The following is a 23,670-nucleotide window of genomic DNA, read 5'->3' on the forward strand; positions in this document are numbered from 1 at the left end:
CCGTGGTGCCCAGCGCAGAGAGCAGCCGGGCACGCTGGCCTCGGTCGCGGAGCCGGGCCCGCCCGCCCCTCGGCGTCTGGGGTGGCGGCTGCTGTCTGAGGGGTCGGCAGCTCTTGGCCAAGAAGGGCCTGGGACATGCGTTAGCTGAGCCTTTCCCTCGTCTGCGCTGGGGACACGTAGCCTTGCCTGTGGCTCGGGTCACGGCCCCACCGCACGGTCCCGGCACAGCTGCTGCTTCCACTGAGGCAAAGTCTGACATGGAAATGCTGTCACCCCAAGGTCAGCGGTGTGTCTGTCCTCACAAACACGCACACACACAGCTGTAAGCCGTGTTTGTATCGGTGCAAAAGCAAAAGTCGTCAGTGCCCAGACTTAGCCAGGGAGACACCTGGGCCTTTCTCCTTAACGTGGTGACTGAGCGGAGGTCACCGGTTGGAGCTCCCCTCCTGCTCGGAGGCGCACCTGGCGGTTCGCACCTGTGTCAGGGGCCATTGCAGTCTGAGCATTTGCCTGATGAAATCACAGCCTGCTGCACTTTGCCCCGGAATTGCCAAGTGTGCACTAAAACGTCTCCTAGATCCCGATGTTGGCGGCCAGCGTCACAAAGGCGGGGCTTAACGTGCTGACACGGAGCAGATAGTTGCTGATCTCTCCCCTTTGGGTGTCTGCCCGCCGCCCTTGGCATTTGAGAACACAGTGTGATCCGGCCTTGGAAATGCTCAGTTTCTGGCCTTTAAAAGCACCGGGCACCCATCCGCGTCCTCAGGCCGCAAGCTCTGGGTGGAGCCGTCCGTGCCGGCCGGGCAGTCCTGGCCTCACATGGGACCTGCCGCACCCGGGCTGGGCCCCGTCACGTAGCTCGTTAGACACTCTAGGTGCAGGTGCGGCTGGATCCGGGGACTCTGCGGTGCTGACGGGCGTGTGTGTCCCTTGTGTCTTGAAGGAAGCGCAACCGGAAGGGCGAGAAGAACGGCAAGGGCCTGCGGCACTTCTCCATGAAGGTCTGCGAGAAGGTGCAGCGGAAGGGAACCACGTCCTATAACGAGGTGGCGGACGAGCTGGTGGCCGAGTTCAGCGCCGCCGACAACCACATCCTGCCGAACGAATCGGTGAGTGTGCGAGGCCGCGGTGGCGGGTCTCTGCCGCGTGGTGCAGTTCACAGGTTTAAATTTGAAACAATTGCAAATGCACAGAAAATTCCAAATACAGCATAAAGGAATTTTTTCCTGATCTGCTTGCAGGTGTGTCGCTGGGGAGGAGCTGCGTGTCAGCATGTGGTCAGGCTCTGCCTGCCCAGGCCCTGCGGGGCTGCCCCCCACACCCACACACGGCCCTGCGGGGCTGCCCCCCACACCCACACACGGCCCTGCGGGGCTGCCCCCCGTACCCACACACGGCCCTGCGGGGCTGCCCCCCACACCCACACACGGCCCTGCGGGGCTGCCCCCCACACCCACACACGGCCCTGCGGGGCTGCCCCCCACACCCACACACGGCCCTGCGGGGCTGCCCCCCACGCCCACACACGGCCCTGCAGGGCTGCCCCTCGTACCCACACACGGCCCTGCGGGGCTGCCCCCCACGCCCACACACGGCCCTGCGGGGCTGCCCCTCGTACCCACACACGGCCCTGCGGGGCTGCCCCCCACGCCCACACACGGCCCTGCGGGGCTGCCCCCCACGCCCACACACGGCCCTGCGGGGCTGCCCCCCACGCCCACACACGGCCCTGCGGGGCTGCCCCTCGTACCCACACACGGCCCTGCGGGGCTGCCCCACCAGTCCTAACCGTGCAGGCCTGGGTGGTGCCGGGAGTACGTGTCGGGCATTGTGGCTCCGTGGCAAGAGCTAAGGATGTGCCTCTGCCGTAGGTAGAGGGTGCACATGGTCTAGAACGTTCCGTGTTAGTCTGCGAGTTTGTGGACTGTTTGCACAGTTAACTCCGTCTCCCCCAGGCCTACGACCAGAAGAACATACGGCGGCGGGTCTACGATGCCCTGAACGTGCTCATGGCCATGAACATCATCTCCAAGGAGAAGAAGGAGATCCGGTGGATCGGCCTGCCCACCAACTCGGCTCAGGAATGCCAGAACCTGGAGGTGCGCCACCGGCACCCCCGTGGGTCGTCGCGGGGCCTGGGCTGCGAGCACCCTGGGTGGGGCGGCTGCCCAGGGTCCCTGCACCCTCCGTCCCTGGCGTTGCTATCGCCCGCCCGGCACTGGGCGCCGTTCACCCGGCCTGGCCTGGCTCTGCCGACGCAGCCGCCGGGGAGGGAGAGCGGCTGAGCCACTAGAGCGTGTCGAACTCTAGTGTCGGTTAGTCCTGAATCCCATGTGTGGGATCTTTTAAAAAAATAACCATAGCCAAGTCCAAGAGATGAGAAGAGGGAGGTGTAGCTTGGAAACTGAAGAAAAGCTCACCTGTGTCTGAGCGTGTGCCGTGTGCTAGACACGTGCGTGTCCCTTCGACTAGACTCGAGGTGAACGTCAGGGGATGCTGGGTGAGTGCAGGCCTGACGCGTGCAGAGGGAGAGTGTCATCATTTCCTGCGTTGGTGGTTTGTTTTCCAAGGTGGAGAGACAGAGAAGACTTGAAAGAATAAAACAGAAACAGTCTCAACTTCAAGAACTTATTCTGCAGGTGAGAAAACATTCTCCCGGGAGGCAGGGGGACTTTTGTTCTGCTAGTTTTCCGGCATCCACCTGCAGCAGGGCGCGCTCCTGCCCGGTACAGAGGTCTCTGCTTTGAGGCTCTGCGTGTGGGTCTCGCCTCGTGCAGCTGGGCGGGTGCCTTGGCCCCGTGCGCGCCCTGGCTCCAGTGTCCGGGTGGTGGCATCTAAATACTCCCTCAGAGAGGCGCAGCCCACTGAGTGCCCGGCGTGGCTGAAACGCTAAGGAGCCGCAGCCCAGGCCAAGCCCCGGTGGGCACCGGGGGGGGGTGTGGGCTCCTGGGAGCCGGGGGACGCGTTGCTCGTGGCGACGGCCGGCCAAGTGCCGACTGCTGCCTCCTTCCCAGCAAATCGCCTTCAAGAACCTGGTGCAGAGGAACCGGCACGCAGAGCAGCAGGCCAGCCGGCCGCCCCCACCCAACTCAGTCATCCACCTGCCCTTCATCATCGTCAACACCAGCAAGAAGACCGTCATCGACTGCAGCATCTCCAATGACAAGTACGTCGGGGACGGGACAGGAGTGCCCGGCCGAGCTTCTCTGTTTTCGGGGAGCTAAAGCCTGTTAGGATTTTTATTTATTTATTTATTTAATTTTTTGAGACAGAGTCTCGCTGTGTTGCCCGGGCTAGAGTGAGTGCCGTGGGGTCAGCCCAGCTCACAGCAACCTCAAACTCCTGGGCTTAAGCGATCCTCCTGCCTCAGCCTCCTGAGTAGCTGGGACTACAGGCATGCGCCACCATGCCCGGCTAATTTTTTCTGTAGATATTTTTAGTTGTCCAGCTAATTTCTTTCTATTTTTAGTAGAGACGGGGTCTCCCTCTTGCTCAGCCTGGTGTTGACCTCCTGACCCAGGGGATCCTCCCATCTTGGCCTCCCAGAGTGCTGGGATCACAGGCGCGAGCACCATGCCCGGCCTGAGCGTGGCCTCTTGACGAGGCTCGGTGACGAGGGCCCCGCAGGGCTGTGTCGTCCGGGAAACAGCATCCTCCATCTTCTGGGGCTGCGTCTCCCCTTCAGGTTCGAGTACCTGTTCAACTTCGACAACACGTTTGAGATCCACGACGACATCGAGGTGCTGAAGCGGATGGGGATGGCCTGTGGGCTGGAGTCGGGCAGCTGCTCTGCGGACGACCTCAAAGTGGCAAGAAGCTTGGTACCGAAAGCTCTGGAGCCATATGTGACAGGTCAGTCGTGCCCAGGTGACCCTGGCGACGCTGTGTGGCTGGAGTGACGGTCGGCCCTGGCCCAGTTGGTGCCCATCCTTGTCCCCCGGCCGCACAGGCGACAGGGCTGTGGGTGGGTCCACTGGTGCCTCACCTGCGGGGACACGGGGATCCCCGTCCGAGGGGGCGTCTGTGGACACGCTGCTGTGGTTTGTAGGACGAGCTATTGAGGGAGGTCAGGGTTTCGTCTCCAAGTGAGGCCAAAAGCAGGAGAAAGTGAAATTCTTCGCAGAGTGTAACTGGGTTGACGGTTTTTCCTCCAAAGCGAGCTGGTTGGTCTCTAACAAAGTGACTGAGAAAAGTGTTTTAGGGCTGAGGACGTTCTGTGGCTGTGGGCACCGCGTGGCGTGGCAGGCGTCTCTCATGAGCTGCTGCTCTGGTCCCTGTGGCTCCAAGGCCTCAGGACACCCGGCCGCAGCACGGGTGTGGCGTTGCACTGAGAAACTGTGACAGCTGCCACCTCTGCTGCTCTGCGCGTGTGTCCCTGTCCCCCGTCCCTGAGAGAGTCAGGGGTGCCTCCTGCAACCCGGAGGGCTCCTCGGCCATCCCAGAGCAAGTGGGTCCCGGCCCTGCCTCAGGCCCCGCGGCCCATGCGGCAGACAGCTCGGCGGGGCCTGCCAGGCGGGGCGTGGGGAGGAGTCTGTGCGCAGAGGTGCTCGCCCCACCTCTGTGTGACAGTGATGTGACACTGAGACGGCAGCACGTGGCTGTCACTTACAAGTAGTTGTGTTTCGAGGTCTCTCGTCTTCCTTGAAAGAGAGGCCGTGTGACGCAGACGCCGCCCTGCTCAGTGCGGGACACACCCGGCAACCCCACGGTGCCGCAGCCCCGGCCGCCCATCCTGGTGCCGGTTGTTTCTCTGCCGCTCACTCTGCTCCTTCTCTTTCAGAGATGGCTCAGGGGTCCATCGGCGGGGTCTTCCTCACGACGGCGGGTTCCACGTCCAACGGCACGAGGCTGTCCGCCAGGTGACCCACAGGGGAGGGGAGGTGGCCCCGGTCCCTGCCCTGTCACGTGGCTTGTGTGTCGTGGAGGCCACCGCAGCCGCTCAGGGCCTGTCCCCGTGTTGGCTTCGTCCTCCTAAAACTTAAAAGTGATACATGGTTTTTATTTCTTTGGAAAGTAGCCCCCAGTAAAGTAGGGGCGGAAACCGCCTGAGCACCAGCACCCGGTGGGGCCCGAGCGCAAGTTTTCTAGGTTTCCCCCCATTTTTAAGAACATATTTGAGGTCCTAGTTTACATACGATTCTGTTCTGTGCTTTTTCCATCTTAGAGTCTGTGGTATGTGCTTTTCCACGTTCTTGAAGTTTTATTATTTAAGTAAAAGTACACGTCATCTTTGACCTTGAGGCCGTCCCACGGAGCAGAATAACGTCCCTAGGGGTTTATCTTACGTTTTTAAAGATAAATATAAGATAACTTTTACAGGAGATATTAACAATGGTTTTATCCATTTTTATATGTCATTGTTATGCATTATATACTTTGTTAATCCTAAATATTAAGAAAGCCCTTAATTTTGTGAAAGATGAGAAATGAGCAGCCGGTAGGTCGGGCTCGCAGCCCAGTGCGCTCAGCCCCGCCACGGCCCCCTGGCGCGGCCGCGGGGCTGGCGGGGCGCGGTCACCGGCGGGACGGGCTGGCGAGCGGGCGGGCGGGAGCCGCGACCCCGCACTGCGCCTGCGCGGCGCGGGGCTCGGCCTGCAGCCTGGTGCGCACGCGCAGGGCCGTTCTCCGGGTGGGGTCTGGGGATCTTCAGACTTTTGTCTTCCCATAATCCTTTTTACTGATGAGACTTTGAAGACTTGTCAGTGGAGACAAAGCGGTACCATTTCTGAAGAAAAGCCAGTTTTCCTAGTGGCTGGATATGACGGTCACGAAAGGGCACTTAGGCGGCTCCCAGGCGTGAGGAGGACGCGCCGCTCCGCGGTTCCCTTGTCGAGTCCAGCGCGTCCGCGGTTGTTACTGCGCGGGGCGCGTGCCCGCGGCAGGCATGGGGCGCGTGCCCGCGGCAGCCGTGGGGACGCGTGCCCGTCGCGGGCGTTGGGGCGCGTGCCCGCGGCAGCCGTGGGGGCGCGTGCCCGTCGCGGGCGTTGGGGCGCGTGCCCGCGGCAGCCGTGGGGGCGCGTGCCCGCGGCAGCCGTGGGGGCGCGTGCCCGCGGCAGCCGTGGGGGCGCGTGCCCGTCGCGGGCGTTGGGGCGCGTGCCCGCGGCTCGGCCTCAGCACTCCGAGTTCGCGCGCTGCCCGCTCGCTCGCGGCGCTTTGGTGGCGCTGCCGGCCTGGCGCGCACGCCCCGCGTCCCGCCCCGCCCCGCCCCGCGCGCTCCTCCGTGCCGTGTGCCGGGCGGGAGGCGTCCTGGGAAGAAGGTCCGGGGTCTCCGGCGTGGGCCCCTCGCGCTTCTGGCCCCGAGGGGGTGCGGGCTCGGCGGGCCGGGCGGGGGGTGACAGGCGGCCGGGGCCGAGGTCGGTTCTGCGCTGCGGCCCTGACCGCGGAGACCCCCGGCAGGGCGACGCCGCCGCCCTCACGCCGGCCCTGTCCTTGCAGTGACCTGAGCAACGGCGCGGACGGGACGCTGGCCACCAGCTCCAACGGGTCCCAGTACAGCGGCTCCAGGGTGGAGACCCCGGTGTCCTACGTCGGGGAGGACGAGGACGACGACGACGACTTCAACGAGAACGAGGAGGACTGACGTCCCCGCGGCGTCCCCGCGGCCTCCAGCCCCAGCTGCCGGAGAAGCTGTTGAGGGAAGAGACACTTTTTTAACGTGGTTTTTGTTTCTTTTTGGCGACTCCCGAGAAGACGCCGGCGAGCTGCTGGCCTGGGGACGCTGCTGCGGCGCGGGGACGCGTGTCGCCGGCCCGCCGCCCGGAGCCCCTCCCTGCCCCTTCGCTTTCGTGTTTTCATTTTCTCCCTTTTTTTGTTTTAAACTCAGAGTTCATGTTTGCCTCTTAACAATTCTTGCTGAGTTTGCTGAGTTGGCGCCGCCCGGCGCGCCCAGAACCGCGCAGACGGCGGAGCTCCGCGCCCAGACGGTGCGCAGCGTGCGTTCTTTTGCGACTTTATTTCCCCTTAAATTATATTGACTGCTGAGATTCCATCCAGTTCATACACCTTTTCCCCTCTACATTGCAGCAACCAATTGCAAAGCGCTTCTTTGGTTTGTTTTTGTTCGGTTTGGTAAGAGCCTGCGCCACGCTGGCGCAGCTGCGGGGACGGGAAGGCTTGGAGTGGTTATTGCTTATGGTAAATTTGCCTGATTTCTTACAGGCAGCGTTTGGAAACTTTTTATTATATAGTTGTTTACATGCTTATGAGTCTATCATTTAAAGACATGTACCGAAACAAACGTTGTATTTGTTTCGCAAGCATCTTCCTGTAATCTATTATAAAGTTGAAATTAAATATAGAGAATGTTTTAACAGTTTTTTAACTCAAAATTTGTCAATCATTTTTAATAGTTCTTTTTTTATAAAAAGGAAAAGGAATTTAAGGACAGGCAGTCGTCTCTGTTAAAATTTATTCACAAAAACCATTAACTGCACAGTTGCTGTTGGCTGCCTGTTCTAAAACGATAGTCTTTTTATTGAAACACAAATAAACTTTTCTGTAATATTTTATGGAATATAAAGAGACTTTAATTGTTTGACTTGTTTAACTTGGCACTGTTAGTTTTTATTAATAAAACGCGCATGGGCATTTTAAACAAGCTCTGTGTTTCTCTGATGCAGGGTCACTGTCGAGAACGCCTCGTGTCTGCTAGTCCTGCATCACCCCCAGGCCAGGAGTGGCACCGGGGCAGCCCTTGTCCCCGTGGCCGGGTCGGAGGCAGAGGGTGGTCGGAGGAGGCCGTGGGGCCTCGGGCGCCCTTCCTCCTGGGTGCTCCTTTGCTTTTCCACAAGCCCCGCAACCGAGACGAGTTTCATAGGTTTGGCTCTCAGAAGCAGGAAAAGGTCTCGAGTATTCTGGGAGGTGGCACAGAAGGAGACCAGGAGTCCGTGTCCCCACTGGGGCCCACCATGTGGCAGCGTCTGTCTGTTGGAGCTGGGCTGTCACTGGGCGTGTGTCGAAGGCTCCCGGCCTCCAGCCGAGGGCATGGTCAGTACATGGGGGTGAGTTTTGGTCAATTTTGGCTCCATCTCCCCTCACCCCCGTCCCTTTGTTTTTCTCCTTCCCCTTTTGGGAGCCAAACACTGACGGCTGGGACATCCACAACCAGCTGTGTGCGTGGGGAGTGAGGTGACGTGGGTGCCAGGGAGAGGCTCGGGGTGGACCTGAGAAGACCCCAGGTCCACGCCTCAGGCCGACCGTTGGCACAGACAAGACCACAGCCGTCAAACCCAGTGAGCACCGCCAGCGACGCCTGGGGTGGGAGCCGGGTTCTCTTACCGCACCAGTGGATCAAACGTCTGGTTCTGAACACAAAGTCACGAGGGCCTGGCCCGTTAAGGGGAAAAACAGATCAACAGAAACCCGTCTCTAAAACAGACCTGGTGGCAGATACCCTAGACAAACACTTTTAAACTACTGTCTGAAAGATGCTCAAAGAAGTTAAGGATGATGTGGAGAAAGTCAAGAAAATGATACATGATCAAAATGGAAATATCAATAAAGAGATAGAAAACCTAAAAAGAGACCCAAAAATATCTGCAGCTGCAAAGAACAGTGACTGAAATAAAAAATGCACTCGAGCGTTTCAGAGGCAGAATTAGCTAATTTGAAGGTTGGACGATGGAAATTGAGTGTGAGGAACAAAAGGACATGGAAGGAAACTGACAGGGTCTGAGGGACCAGTGGCTGCCACCCAGCCGAGGGGTGTCAGGACGAGAGGAGCAGGAAGGGACCAAGAGGGTCGTTACAGACACAGTGGCTGAAAGGTGAATGACGTGAACAGTGAATATAACATCCAGGCACCTCCGTGAACTCATAGTGAGGTGAACCCAGAGACCCACAGAGACACGTAATTAAACTTTCAAAACACGGAGAGTCTTGAAAGCAAAAGAAGAGCCACTCGTCACACACGAATGATCCCTGTAAAATCGTTTGCAGATTTTTCTCAGAAACTGCAGGCCGCAAGGCAGTAGCCAATATGTTCAAGGTGCTAGAGGAAGAAGAAATCTGTCCTCCACGTATCCCATGTCCAATAAAACTGTCCTTACAAGTGAGGCATTGAGACATCCTCGGGCAAGGACGGCCGCGGGAGCCTGCTGCCACCAGGCCTGCCCTGCAGGAAGCTCCGGAGAGTCCCGCAGCACGGGTGAGGACCCCGGGCAGCAGCTCGAGGTCCTGTGGGGAAAGTGAGGTCACAGTGGGGGTGAGCACAGGGGCAATCGTAAGAGCCAGTATTTGAAGAACAGCTTGCAACCCACTTTTGTTTTCTACATGATTTACGAGACTAATGCATTTTTTAAAACCTCAGTTATTTGTCTGAAAGGTAGTACTATCATAACTTTGGTTTGTAATTCCAGATTTTGTTTTCTGTATGATGTAAGAGACAAATTCACTGAAAAGAATTGGTTTGTAATTCCAGATTTTATTTTCTGTATGATGTAAGAGACAAATTCACTGAAAGGAATTAATTGTTATTGAACATAGAATGTATTAGCAGATGATTTTCTGATACTAACAGCCTGAGGCGTGGGACAGCAATAAAGGAGTGGAACTGTTGCAGCCTATTGAAGGCTAAGCTGGTGTGAATGCAAATCAGAGCAGCTGGTTCTCAAACATGAGTGGGAATTACCTTTGAAAAAGTGAGGAAATGAGATATGAACTTTAACTACAAAATCCCAACAAAACACAAAAGGAGATTGATGCAGGAAAGGAAGAGCTAAAAAGCTCAAGGGCATGTAGAAAAATAGCGAAATAACAGGCGTCCTTGTGAGCAATCACTTTCAGTGTAAATGGATTGAATTTCCGTAAACACATTGTCAGAGTGGATAAAAGCACAAGGTCGACCCATATGTTGTCTACGAGACACTTTAGGTCCAGAGACAGATTTAAAGTGGAATATCTTTTTCCATTCTTTTATTTAAATAGTTACCAAAAGAGAGCAGGGATGACTGTGCTAATATCAGACAAAATAGACTTTAAATCAATAATTAGACAGGAGGATATTATATATTATTAAAAGGTTCAATACAGTAAGAACATAAAACAATCACAAATATTTCTGTATACCTAATGATAGGCCACCAAGATATATGAAGCAAAAACTGACATGATTGAAGCAAGAAATGGTTCTTCAGTTATAGGAGGTTCCAACACAGTACTCTTAATAGTGGCTATTGGGAAACGGAGCACATGGCAAGCCCACTAGATCTCAGACGTGCGTGCCCAGCTCACTGTGCCCAGCAGCAGCCGTGGGACAGTGCCCAGCACAGATCAAGTCTCTGTGGATTTAAAAGGTAGATACCACACGAGCCATCTTTTCTGACCACAAGGAGATGAAGCTACAAATCAGTAACAGAAGTAAAACTGGAAGTTTCACAGAACTATGAAAATTAAACAGCACGCTCCTAAACAATGAATCAAAGAAGAAAGCTTAAGGCAAATTACAAAATACTTGGAGGAAAATGAAAACACAACATGCCAGGATTTTTTGAGATGCAGCAAAAGCAGTGTTAATGGGGAAATTCATAGCTATAAGCCTTACATTTAAATCTCAAATCCACAACCTAACTTTACACGTTCAGGAATTAGAAAAAGACCAAACTATATCACAGCGAACGGAAGGAAGGAAATATTAATAAAGATTAGACCAGACATAAACAGAGAATAGAAAAACTGGAAAAAAAATCAATGAAAACAAAAGGTGGTGCTCAGAAAAGATCGAGAAAACGGACAGACCTTTAGCTGGAGGTACTAAGAAGACAAGATCTCGTTACTAAAATCAGGAATGAAAATAGGGACATTCTTACCAGCTCTACAGAAATAAAGATCATGAGAGAATGACACAAAACGTTATACATCAATAAATTTATAAATCTAGATGAAATAGAGAAATTCCTAAAAACAACCTGAATAGACTGTAGTAGGCTTTTAACTAGTAAGGAGATTGAATCAGTTCTAACAAATCTCCCAACAAAAAAATGCTCTGGACCTAATGGCTTCGCTGGTAAAGTCTATCAAACATCTAAAGAATAACTAACACCAGTCCTCACTCTTCTCCAGAGAATTGCAGAGGGAACGCATTCTAACTCATCCTGTGAGGCCACCAGTACCTCGGCAACACAGCCCGAGATGCGACAAGTGAGAGTACAGACCGGTTTGCCTTATGAACACGGATGGAAAATCCTCAGCAAAACACCAGCGAGTGTGATAAATCTAGCAGCATGTCTAAAGACTTACACCCCCGGACCAAGTGGGATTGAGTTTGGGACGCAGAGATGGCCGGACGTACAAAACTTGATCAACGGAGTTGCACCACGAGAACACAGTGAAGACAGTCACATGATCATCTCAATTGATGTAGAAAGAACATTCTACAAAATTCAAGACCCTTTTATGATGAAAAATACCAACTAGGTACAGAAGAAAACCATTGCAACAATTAAACCCATATATACAAACTCAGAGGTGAATATCACGCTGGATGGTGAAAAGCCAGTAGCTTTTATCTAATGCCAGGGACAGGCATGATGCCCACCGTTGCCACTATTGTTCAGCACGGTGCTGGCAGCACTAGCTGGGGAAGTCAGGTCAGAGAAAGGAATCGATGGCATCTACATTTGAAAGAAGTAAAACTATGTCCGTTTTGTAAACAACATGGACTGACACAGAAAATCCGAGGGAATCACTAATAAACTATTGAACTAACAAACAAGTTGGCAGGATATGAAGCAAACAGAAAAACCAGTTGCATTTCGACATACTAACAAGGAAAATCTGGAAAGGAAATTAAGACAATTCCAGTCACAATAGCATCAAAAGAATAAAACACTTAGGAATTAACTTAGCCAAGGAGGTGAAAGTCTAGTGCAATGAAAACTACAAAACATTGCTGAAGACACATGGAAGCACACGCCGTGGTCAGGGTGGGAAGGCAGTATGTTAAGGTGCCAGCGCCACCCCGGGTAATCCGCAGATTAAATGCAATCCCCATCAGAATCCCAGTGCTGTGTTTTGCAGAAGTAAGAAACCTATCCTGAAATTCATATGGAAGCCAACTGACCCCAAATGGTCCAAACACTCTTGAAAAAGAAGAAAGCAGAGGACACACCTCTGGTTTCAAAACTTGCTGCAAATCTGCAATGATTAGAAACGTGGTCCTGCCCAAGGACAGACACAGGCCGGTGGGCTGGAACCGCCAGCCCAGGGGAAGCCCTGGCACATGTGGTCGGATGATTTTCGCCAGGGGTGCCCAGACTTAGCGGGGAGGGGCAGCGCTTTCCACGACGGTGCAAAGGACTCTCGCCTAACACCAAATGCAAAACTAAACTGAAAATCAAAGATATAAATGTTAGACCTAGAACTATAAAACTAGTGAGAAAACATACAGCAAAATCTTCATGATATTGAATTTGGCAATGATTTTTTTTTTGGGAGGGGGGATATGACACCAAACACATAAGCAACAAAAGAAAGCAGACAATGCGGATTTCATGACAATTAAAAATTTTTGTGTATTGACAGAGCAAAACTTCCACCCACAGAGTGGGAGGAAATGTCTGTAAGCCTTAGATCTGAGAGGGGATTAATACTCCGGGTCTATGGAGAACTCTCAGAATTTGACCACAACAAAACCCGATGTCAAAATGGGCAAGGGCTCGAATAGACATTTTCCCAAAGATCTTTCAATACAAACGGCTGGTAAGAGTTTGGAAAGGTGCGCAAATCGCTGGCTGTCTGGACCGCCAAGCCGAACCACGAGGCGGAACGGGCGTTCGCGAGGGCGTGGAGAGCCGGACGCCGCGACCTGCCCGGGAAGGCGACGCGCACGGAGGCATCGCCACGTGGTCGGGCAGTTCCGCGTCCGCGCGTGCCCGGAAGCTGCGTCCGTGCGCCGCGCTCGCAGCCCGGGACGCGGGAGCAGCCTCCGTGCCCGCCCGCGGTTGCGGGGTCGGCGGACCGGCCTCCGCGTGCAGCGGGACGCGGGGACGCGCGAGTGGGGCGCGCGGCGCAGGGAGACGGAGCGCGCGACCGGCGTGAGGCCCAGGTGGCCCCCAGGTAGCCGGGTCCCCGCGGACGCAGGACTGACAGGCCGGGGCGGGGCGCGAGCGGTTCACGGGGACAGTGTCAGTCCGGGCAGGTGAACAAGTTCTGGAGCCGGGCGGTGGCGAGGGCTGCGCGGCAGGGTCAGCGGGCTCAGAGCCTCTGAACTGCGCCGTGACGTGGTGGCGCCGGAGTTCTGCGTTAGGTGTGTGTCGCCGCAGTAACAGCAGTGCGGAGAGTGGGGCGTGGAGAGCCGTTCCCTCCGCGGCTGTTGTTTTAGAGGAGTCGGGTGTTTGGCAGAAGAGGTGGAACTGAGTCCTTTTCCCAATCTTGGGTTACTTGAGGACCTTGAGGGTCGCAGGTGAGACTGTGCGGCAGAGTCCCCACGCTCTGTGTGGCACGTGTGTGCGGCACGGCGTGTTCCGGGAGCCCTCCTCCAGCTCCCTGCCTGCCCCTGCCTTTTGGGGAGCCCTCCTCCCAGCTCCCGGCCTGCCCCTGCCTTTTGGGGAGCCCTCCTCCCAGCTCCCTGCCTGCCCCTGCCTTTTGGGGAGCCCTCCTCCCAGCTCCATGCCTGCCCTTGCCTTTTGGGGAGCCCTCCTCCCAGCTCCATGCCTGCCCCACTGCCTTTGGGGGAGCCCCCCTGCTGGGAGCTCCATGCGTGCCCCCCTGCCTGGGGTCGGAGGGCAGGGCAGTGGATTCTGAAGGGTTAGGGTTGGGGGGGGCGGCAGCGCTGAAACCCAGCAGCAAGGGGAGGGAGGGGCTGTGGGTCGTTGGCGGGATGCGTGGCGGGGCCTCGCGTGGGCTGCAGGTGTGGGAGGTTGGAGGTCTGGTGGGATGTCCGACTGTCCCCATCGCTTTGCCGCCACTTCTGAAGTAGCGTGACCTCTGACCTGTGATGTGACAGATGTTTCTGAGGCTGCCCGGTGTCCCTCGGGGCGCACATGGCTGAGAACCGCATCGTGGGCCTGCCGCCGCCTCCCCTGGCACCCTCCCTCGCCCGGCTCCCTGCACCTCCTGGGCAGACACTGCACGGCCCTTCTCGGCTGGCTGGGGAGAGCGCTGCCGGAGGACTCCCCAGAGCACCGTGAGACGGGAACTTCCAGGGTCCTGGGCGCTTGGCCCGAGCCTCCTTCCCGTCCCGTAACTCCCACCCGTGCCGGCACTCAGGGCAGGCAGGACCGGCCCCGGGACCCGGTGTCCAGCCCAGACGGTGCGGCCGGAGGAGGACGTGTGGCACCGAAGCCCGTCCCGCCTGGCACGTCCCCGGAGCTGAGGCAGCGCCTGCAGCAGGCTTTCCCGGCCCGGCCACGTGTCCCGGCTCCCGTGCGAGGACGTACGGGTCTGTGTGCAGGCCCTCCCCGGTGCCCCGCACAGACGCCCGCGGGCCATGCGTGCGGTGCGGAAGGTCCTGGCGTGCGACGGCAGTGCGCCCGGCCGACACGCAGCGGGGCTGCCCCCCACGCCAGTGAGGGACGTCTGGGACCGTGGCTGCCGCCCCACAGCTGCCCGGTAAAGACAGTGGCTGACGTAGCCTCCCAGGGTCCTCACGGGGTTCCCTTCCTCCCCCAGAGGCTGTCCTCTGTTGACTGTCTGAGTTTGTCGTGGTCGGCAGGTGTTGGTGCGCCAGGCGCTGTGCTGGGCGCTGCCGCCCCGACTCGGGCCCTGGGACATGGGGCCTCGCCGGGGCTTGGGAGGTGACCCTGGACTGCCCGGACTGTCACCGAGAGCAGGGGGAAGGTTCCCGTCTTGGTGTTTTTGAAGGGGGCTAGAGCTGCAAACTGAACGGTCCGTATCTGGGAGAGAGATATGTCCTCACTTGGAGAAACATTAGTGCCTGTCTTTAGTTTTAAATTCTGTCAGGCCAGTGGCATCCTTGCCCCCCACCTGGGGGACTGAGTGTTCTCAGGTGACAACCCCAAGCCGCGGGGTTCCCGTAACTTCCCTGACTTGCTTGAAACTGTGAAAGGGGGTTTGAAAGAAGGAAGTGCTTGAATTTTAGTTTTCTCCCCTGTCAGTAAAGACATGACTCTTACGTAGAATAAGAGTAACTTTAATGTGTTTATTATTATTAAATACAACTCAGGAGCTGCATTTTCAAAGCAAGGATGCAGCACCTGCGTCATCACTGGCTGTTTCCCCTCAGGGCACTGACAGTGCTGGCGTCTCCTGGTCGTAGTTCACACTGGACATAGAGGGTCGTAGTTCACACTGAACGTAGAGGGATTCGGCAAGACCGTGCTGTCTACACAGGAGAAGGTGAATTTCGTGGCCTTGATGATTGGGCAGTTCCTGCCTCGGGTCACCATGTGAGCCCAGCATCTGCCATAGCTGCAGGTTCTGTCTGGACACAGGGAGGGCTTGATGAGCAAGAGCTGGTAGCGAGGGGTGTGTGCCTGACGTGGACTGCGGCATCGTCCTTCCAGAATGTTTCCAAGACGACTGGGCGGGACGCTGGGGGCGCGGGGAGCCATCCTGCGGGTTCCAGCACGTCCGGACTCTCACTTCTGGATCTTGAGTTTGAACTCCACTTTCCCTTCATACGGGTCATGTGGATTGTCGAAGGTCACATACTCCGCGATGATCTTGCACACGATGGTGACCTCCGTGTTCTTGGGGACATTGAGAAACTTCGCGGCGACCAGAGGGTTGGTGTAGTGGGGCTGAAGGGGCAGTGTGGCAAGGAGGGACGTTTCAGAATCTCTCCACGTCAAGCAAAGAAGCCAGACGGGGGAGATGGGCTGTGTGCTCCGTCTCCGGCTAAGCCCCAGAACTCGCAAGAAAACAAGGTGTGTTTGCACCGGGGGATCGGCCCGGAGGGGGCAGATGGTACCGAGTGTAGATTCAACTTCAAACCATATTTGGTGAAGATTAATATAAAGATAAGACAGAAGAGCGGGTGGTGTGGAGGAAAGGCTCTGAGGTGGACATGCAGTTGTGTAAAAAGATCTCGGAAGCCCTTGGAAAGTAAAAGGCTTAGATTTGATGTTCGTATGTTGCACAAGAGAAACGTGTTTGCAGGCAGTTACAGGAACCCGGGTTTGGGAAACACCCAGATCATTAGCCGGTCAGGACGGGCTGTGTCAGGCCTTTGCCTCGTTTTTATAGATTAAAACGTTTGTTGCTTTCCTTTTGCTGAATGTGAGATGGTTCGGAGCGGTAGCCAGGGATGAACCTACCTGCGCTTTCTTCCCGTAGTAGGGGAAGTAGTGCAGGCTGAAGGTGCCGTTGGGAGGGGAGTACTCGACCTGCAGCGGCTCCACGTCCTTGGGGGGTGCATCCTGGGCAGGGGAGACAGGAGTCAGGTGGGAGATGGTGTGTGCCCTGTGGTCTAGGCTTGCGTGTGTGTGCATGCGTGTGTGCGTGCATCTGTGTGCCTGTGTGTGTGCATGTGTGTGCATGCGTGTGTGTACATGCATCTGTGTGCCTGTGCCTGTGTGCATGCATGTGTGTGTGCCTGTGTATGCATCTGCATGCCTGTGTGTGCCTGTGCGCATGTGTGCATGTGTGCCTGTGTGTGCATGTGCACGCATGTGTGCATGCATGTGTGTGCATGCACCGCATAGGTGGTCACGTAACACCTTGCATAATTGGCATAAACTAGATTTTATAATCAGTACTGAGACACATTAGGGATATAATTTCTTCGTGTGCAAAACACCTGGCAGCTTCTCCAACTTATTAACCTTTGAAGCCTGGCGGGGGTAGCGTGGGTGGGTGAAGCTTGCTCCTCACATGCAGGGCGGGAAGCAGATAAACTGCACGTACCGGTTGGCCAGAACTGGTTAAAAGTCTGTGTGACTCTCTGGGGTAAGTAGCAACGTGTTTTCATGAGATTTGTGTCCTTTTGTTATCAGAATCTGGGAATTATCCAATGGGTAGCTTACGCTTGTCAAAGAATAAATGAAGGGTACTTTGGTGTCTGTTAAAATCTCAGGTCAGCTACACGTGGCTGAAATAAGTGAAAAAAAAAAAAGAAACCAAAACAAACCCCCGAAGCCCACACAGAGAATGAGGCTTGAGGGAAGGGCTGTTTCTCGCTGTCGGTGGGGCCAGTGAGCCGCAGTACGGAACCTTTGGTTTGGGTGTAATGGTGAAAACAAACCTCAGAAAATATTTAGTGAAAACAAATTTAGTTTTTTAAAATGTGCTTAAAAAGTATTGTCTGGGCGTGGTGGTGGTGCCTGTAGTCCCAACTACTCGGGAGGCTGAGGCAGGAGGATCCCTTGAGCCCAGGAGTTGGAGGCTGCAGTGAGCTGTGATGACACCACTGCACTCCAGCCTGGGTGACAGAGTGAGACTCTGTCCCTAAAAATTTTTTTTTTAAAGTACTTTTGAAAAAAACTGGAATTGTTTATAGCAGCACAATTCACAATTGCAAAGATGTGGAATCAACCCAAGTGCCCATCAATACATGAGTGGATTAATAAAACGTGGTCTACGTATACCATGGAGTTCTACTCAGCCACAGAAAACAAGGGTGATCTAGCACCTCTTATATTATCCTGGATGGAGCTGGAGCCCATTCTACTAAGTGAAGCATCCCAGGAATGGAAAAACAAGCACATGTAGTCACCATCAAATTGCTATTAACTGTCCAACACTTATGTGCACACGCAGTAGTGACCTTCATCGTGTCGGGCAGGTGGGGGCGGGGAGGGGATGGTATATTCACACCTACTGGGTGCGGTGTGCGCCGTCTGGGGGATGGGCACACTTTAAGCTGTGACTTGGGTGGGGCGAGGGTAATATATGTATCCAAAGCGTTTTTACCACCTTAATATTCTGATAGGTATATAAAAAACCAAAAAAAGAAAAAGAAAGCTGTAATTAACCCAAGGTTAGTGCCAACTCTCAGCAATCCATGTACTAAAACACAATTAAACAATTGTAGCTGTTGGTGATCTGGAATATTTTTGAAAAGAAGAAAAGAAAAAACCAAAGATATTAACAAAAACAAAACAATGCCGTAGTACGTTGGTTTACCCAGATGCCGCCGAGTATTTCGAGTGTGTTAGTGACACACTGTCCCAGATGCCCTCTGAAGCCGAGCAGTCACCCACAGGCTGGCGACCACGTTCGCAGGGACGTGGGGGGCTGGGGGGCTGTTCCCACGGCCCTGGCGTCCCGCCGGCGCCCCCGCGCACGGTACTCACCAGGAAGGCGCAGTCCACTCTGGGGGCCGAGCCGTTGCTGGGGAGGAACTTGACTATCTGGAAGGGAAAGGCCTCATGTGCCCTCCCGTGTGGGGGGCCTGGCTCGCCCCCTGGGATTTCCTGTGTCTGGGGTGGCTGCCTCTGAGCTGGGCCGGGTGGGCCTAGGCCCACCGCCCCGTCCAGGCCGCGGTGGGCGCTGAGCTGCGAAGCTCACCCTGCCCCAGGTCTTCCGCCTGCCTCTCCCGGCCCCACCCCAGGCCCTGGCCGTCCTGCCCAGTGCCCCGTCCCCACACCCCTGCCTGTGTCTCCAGCCAGCCCCCCCTGTGCTGAGAGGGCTCCCTCAGCAGAGCCTCCCTGCGGGGCCGTGCTGAGCCCCAGGCTGGCCACGGGGCCGGGACGCAAGCTGCACTGCAGCCTCTTACGGTGGGAGCACAGTGCAGAGGGAGAGTGCCACCCACCGGTGGGCTCCTGGAGGGCGACCCGAGTCCCTTGTCTGGCCAGTGCCGGGCCCACCAGGCTGTGCTGGACGTCTCCTGCCCGGCACCCGGCATGGCCAGACCGGCTGTGCCCTCCCTGTTTGCTCACAGCGGTGGTGCCGGGCCTGCCCTGAACACAGCCTGGGCCCAGGTTGGAAGTCCCCTCCGGGGCCTGGCATCCCGGTCACCCTGCAGGGGCCAGTCTGGCCTCCCACAGCTGGTGTCCACATGCCGACCGCGTGGTCGGCCTGAGCGGACGGCCCTGAGCTTGTATTAGGAGCCAGACATGGCGGGTGTGTGCTTGGCCAGAGAGTGGGGGGGGACAGCCCCGAGGGGTGGGGTCCGGCCGGCCGCCCGGGCAGGACCTAGACAGGATGCCACGGGCCTCGTCATGGGTGGTGGCGGGAGGGGGTGGGACGTCTGGACTGCGTCTCCACAGGAGACCCGAGATACTCACCCTGTTCATTTTAATAATAAAACACGGCTTTCCTTCTTCAAAGCCGAAGTCAGGGTCCACCAGGCCGGAGCAGTTGCGCAGCATGTCTGCCGTGAACTTGCAGGAGAACTTGGTGTGGTTGGGAGCCCCGAAGCCCTCCTGGAAGAAGTACCGCTCGGAGGTGCAGTTGATGTTGTCCTCTTGGGCCGCCGGAGAGTAACCTGCCGGGCAGACACAGCTGCCAGCCCCGCCCTGGCCTTCGGCAGGTCCCCAGGGGAGGCCTCAGGCCCGAGCGTGATTTTCTTGGGAAAGAACAGTCGCAGCTGAGGCGCCGCCAACCGCGTACCTGCTAGGAAGGCGTGGAGCGTGCGCGTGAGGCCTGCCCAGCTGCTGTTGTCGGAGACGTTGTAGGAAACCTCCAGGCCTTTCTCCCCGTAAACGTCTGGCCTTAAGGTCACCCCTAGAGAGAGGACGTCACGCTCTGGCTGTGGCTTCTGCACACACCTGCTCTCACCCAAGCCACTTGCTCTGCAGCGGCTGCGGTCCACGTCCCCGGCTCCCTCAGGCCCGGCACTGAGCGGCAGCTCGGGAGGAAGGACCCCCAAGCACCCCCGAAGATGCGCGGACCCCGGGACCCCTGCCCGCTGGCCAGACCCCGGCACAGTCAGAATGAAGCCCAGGGCCACTCGGGGACGCTGAACGCCCAACCCTGTCCCTGGCCCTCGCAGGAGCGGCACCGCCTCAGTTACCAGGCCCTGTCTGTGTGGCAGGAGCCGGGGTCTCCTTGTTTTGACGGGGTTATTGTGAAAGTAACGGCTACACGTGTTACAGTAAAACCCTCCAGAGGGTCCGAGAGCAGAAAGGAAGCTCTGCGCCCGCTGCCCACACCCAGGGCTCGGACGCCTCACCCCACCCCGGCTCACCCCACCCCAGCTGCTTCCCGAGAACGGTTCCGGCAGGGCTGTCCACAAAGGCCCTGTGCACGTAGAAGCGCAGGAAGTGAGTGAGCACAAGGACTTTCAGTCTCTGAAACAAAATCCTGCTGTTCTGATGACTAAAACTAAAGCCAAAGCCAGACTTAGCTTGGGGTCGTCTTCCTCACGGAAGGGGCTCCGGTCCACCACGCACCTTCCGTCCCTGCTGGCGCTTACCTGGCGCTTACCTGGCGACTTGAGCTGGTCCTGGTAGTCGGGCGTGTAGGGGTCGATGGTGGACATGAGCACGTAGATGCACAGAGCGAAGAGCCCACTCATCACCACGTAGAAGGCCACGTAGTAGAGGCTGATCCATACTGCGGAGGGCGGCACGGTGGTGTGAGTCGGGCACAGCGCAAGCCCCCGCCCACCGCGCCGACACGCTTAAGCGGTGCGAGTCGTGGTGTTCGCCACACTCCCACGTGCTGTGCCCATCACCTCCACCTGGTTCCAGAACATTCTCGTCCCCCTAATGGAAACCGGCCCCCAGGAGCAGAGACTCCCCTCCCCCGCCCGGCAGCTGCAGGCCACGTTCTGTCTGTGGTTCCGCACGGGGGTCCTGTGGCCTCTGCCCACAGCGCAGCCGTCAGCACCGCAGGTGAGGACCCTGTGAGGGGGAGTGCTGCTCCCCACATGACAGGAAGGGAAACTGAGGCAGAGAGGCAAGTCCGGCCTCGGCAGGTGCCCGGGCCCCTGAGGCCACTCTGTCCTCGAAGTGTCTCAGATTTCTCTCCGCAAGGCCCCGCTGGGCGTGGTGGTGGGGGCCGCGGGCTGACCGCCTGCCCTGCATGCTGGGAGGGCGGGGGGAGGGCCAGGTTCTCCCCAGGCCCTGGCGCCGCCCGGGGAGGACCACGTGGGACCACGGTCCCCTGTGAGGGCCACTCCTGGGCACCAGCGGCTGCCTGGGTTCCGTCTCATTTGTAAAGCGGCTTGTGTTGGTCAAAGCAGCCGTTTCTAGGGAGAAACCACCACGAAGATGATGGTTTTGTGCCTTCGTCCCCTCTCCGTGCATCACTCTCATGACCCCACGTAGCCCATGGCGGGGCCAAGCTGCTTGGGGACAGGGAGGCATGAGGTGTCCCCTGGACGCCACCCTCCTTCCAGCCAGGACGGGGGCAGGTCTGAGTCGGGCCGTGCCCTGCGGAGCCCAGGCCCGAACCCCAGGATCTCCAGCCTGGTGACCGCCGCTGCGCCAGCGCCACGTCCCGCCCGGACATGTGTTCACTCAACTCTGGGTCGTGGCTCGCTGGCCTGGGGTCCCCAAGCTCGCAGCAAGGGGCCGGCGGAGGGGGTCCTGCCCCCGTGGCCACACCCACCCCACAGGCCTCTGCCTCAGGGTCCCAGCAGGTCACCACCGACCTGGCTTCTGTGTCACCTGCCACCTGCCAGGGATCCCGTCTCCACCCCGTGTCCACACCGTGCCGGGCTCAGCGCAGGGGGCTGGTGCCGTCGGTGGTGGCTGCGCCAGGCCCCATGCCCAAGGCTGGGCAGAGTGTGGCAGCCCCACACGGAGGGCTCACCCCCACCTCACGGGGGAGGAAACTGAGGCCAAGAAGGCTGGGGTGGCCCCGGCCCGGCCACCTGTTGGCTTCGGGGACACTGTAGCTCACACGGGGAAGGAGCCGGGAAGAGGGGTGACCCCCACCACACGGCCCCGCCTTCCCGCCTGGAAGTGGGGTGTGCAGACGGCCGTGGGGGAGAGGTGGGCACGTCGGGGGAGGTGATGAACCGAGGAGGAGCCACCCAGGGCTGGGGCACGATGACATTTGTGTTTCCAAAGTGTGTTGCATGGAACCCTGATGCCAGGCGTGTTGACGGGTACACTTGGTGACACTGGCTCGAGCACATGTCCCCCGTTCCCTGCGGGCCCGGCAGCGTTTTCAGCGTTTTCGCCAGGCGGCCGGTGCGGAGCACACAGCGGTGTGGCCCCAGGCGAGCCCGTCCCCAGCCCTGGTGGCCGCGGGAGGAGCCACCGCCGGCTCCCTCAGCCATGCTGATGCTCTTGGACCGTGCTGGCCTTGGCCCGGCAGCTGTCTCACCCAAACACGGTGGCCACGTGTGCCAGTTGGGCAGTGAGTCTGTTCTAGAAAGTTCTGTGGCATTGCACCCACGAGGCCACAGGGGAGTGGCCCCTGCCCAGCCCCTGCCCTCGTCCCGGGGCCGTCCTTCCTCACTGTCCATTTTCTCCTGAATCCTGTCACAGTCGGTACCTGTCAGGTGGCATCAGTGACTCAGGGACGTGCAGGTCATTGTGCCTCGAGACGGCTGGACACGGCCTCGCACCAGGGCCTCGAGGGCGGCGGGCCGAGGAGGCTGCGCAGGGACCCAGCCTCTCCTGGGGCTGGTGGCCCCTCCCCCCCGCGGGGGCCGCTGCCATGGCAACACGGTTGCCAGGCCGTGAGGGTCCTGCAAGGTGTTCACTGGCGCCGCTTGTTCCTGGAGCCCTGCCTCGCAGGGCCCTTCCTGAGGGGCGTGGGTGGCCCCAATGTCCCCAGGACATTTCTGCTGCTGTGGTGGCCTCACCGCGCCCTCCCCAGGGACAAGGGCCCAGGTGACGGCACCTCCGCGCAGCTGGGAGTCCCGGGGTGCAGAGGAGGCTGCTTGGCGGGGAGGGGCTCCCCGCCCCACGGTGCCGTGGCTGGAGGAGCTGGTCAGACGCGTCCGTGCACCCCGGGCTATTTACCGAAGAGCCACTGTCACCTCCTTTAAGATTCTCTTTAAAAGTATTAGTTTTATCAACATAGCTTTAAAAACGCTGCCCTCAACCACGCTGCTGAGACTCGGGCCAGTCTGCGATGTTCCCACCCTGCAGGCCCCCAGGGTCGGTGCCGGGGCTGACCGGGGCGGGGCCCCCCCGGGACCCTCATTTCCCGCTGGTCCGGGGGGCCTGGCTGGGGTCTGTCCACGCGGGTCTGGGCAGCGCCTGGGGGCCTCGTGGGGCCCTCCCGCCCCACCCCCAGCCTCCTGGGCACAGTGTCCTCAGGGCAGCTGCCCGGCCACCGGCACTCACCCCACCGGGACAGGGTCCGGCCCAGCATCTGCCCGGTGTCGGGGTTCCAGCAGTAGTGCCGGAACTCCTCCATGCGCTGGGCACATGTCTTCTTCTCCTGCAGCGCGGCCATCGTGCTCCGGCTCCGCACGCGCCGGGCGAGCAGCCTGCCGGGCTTTATAGTTGCCTCTGTCAGGTCACGGGAGTCTCGGAGGCGGCCCCGGAAAGCCCCGGAGCCGCGTTATCGCCCTCCCATCTCCTCTCCAAACGCCGGCCCGCCGGGCTGGCGCGGGCGGCTCGAGCCCGTCTCGCTGCTCTTGGGACGCCCTTGGCCGGCAGCTTTATCTGCTCTGTGCTTCCTCGTGTGGGCAGCGGGCGTGGCCTGTCCTGTGTCCTTCAGGAGGTGGAAAAGGCGTGCGGGTCGGAGGGCAGAGTGGGAACAGGCCTGGACCCCGACCCTCGCCGCACTGGGCCCGGGGGCCCTGCCGGCACCTTCCCTGCCGTTGCTGTGTCCCCCACGGGGACAGTGTCCTCCTAGATCCATTGCTGGGGTGGGCTTGGGGGCCCTGTAGGATTGTTTGTGCCTACAGAGGGATTCACAGCC

The 23,670-nt window shown here is 58.1% G+C and overlaps 2 protein-coding genes across 4 annotated transcripts in view; one reads left to right on the forward strand and one right to left on the reverse strand.

The window, feature by feature from the left end:
* TFDP1 (transcription factor Dp-1) overlaps positions 1–7,597 on the forward strand; it is a 33,038-nt gene extending 25,441 nt beyond the window's left edge. For all 3 annotated transcript variants that reach the window (XM_045566708.1, XM_045566707.1, XM_045566709.1), the window contains exons 6-12: positions 944–1,109; positions 1,956–2,099; positions 2,571–2,639; positions 3,015–3,166; positions 3,686–3,852; positions 4,781–4,859; positions 6,436–7,597. In XM_045566708.1, the coding sequence (XP_045422664.1) occupies positions 944–1,109; positions 1,956–2,099; positions 2,571–2,639; positions 3,015–3,166; positions 3,686–3,852; positions 4,781–4,859; positions 6,436–6,580 (922 nt within the window). In that variant the 3' untranslated portion in view covers positions 6,581–7,597. The remainder of the gene's footprint in view (positions 1–943; positions 1,110–1,955; positions 2,100–2,570; positions 2,640–3,014; positions 3,167–3,685; positions 3,853–4,780; positions 4,860–6,435) is intronic.
* A 7,486-nt stretch (positions 7,598–15,083) lies between these two features.
* ATP4B (ATPase H+/K+ transporting subunit beta) lies at positions 15,084–23,386 on the reverse strand. The gene is made up of 7 exons (XM_045566710.1): positions 23,088–23,386; positions 20,266–20,394; positions 19,450–19,563; positions 19,125–19,324; positions 18,183–18,248; positions 16,215–16,316; positions 15,084–15,698 (listed from the first exon to the last, which is right to left on the reverse strand). The coding sequence occupies exons 1-7, from the start codon at positions 23,197–23,199 to the stop codon at positions 15,537–15,539; spliced, it is 885 nt and encodes a 294-aa protein (XP_045422666.1). The 5' UTR covers positions 23,200–23,386; the 3' UTR covers positions 15,084–15,536.
* Between the last annotated feature and the right edge of the window lie 284 nt (positions 23,387–23,670).

This window comes from Lemur catta, chromosome 13 (genome assembly GCF_020740605.2).
Source record: "Lemur catta isolate mLemCat1 chromosome 13, mLemCat1.pri, whole genome shotgun sequence".
NCBI classification, from domain to species: domain Eukaryota; kingdom Metazoa; phylum Chordata; class Mammalia; order Primates; family Lemuridae; genus Lemur; species Lemur catta.

Excerpts from the sequence above, each read along its gene's own strand:
- ATP4B (XM_045566710.1), bottom strand. The coding sequence starts at position 23,199 with ATGGCCGCGCTGCAGGAGAAGAAGACATGTGCCCAGCGCATGGAGGAG. Across the intron at positions 19,564-20,265 it reads GGACCAGCTCAAGTCGCCAG|GGGTGACCTTAAGGCCAGAC; the intron begins GTAAGCGCCAGG and ends TCCTCTCTCTAG. Across the intron at positions 15,699-16,214 it reads ACTACGGGAAGAAAGCGCAG|CCCCACTACACCAACCCTCT; the intron begins GTAGGTTCATCC and ends CTGCCCCTTCAG.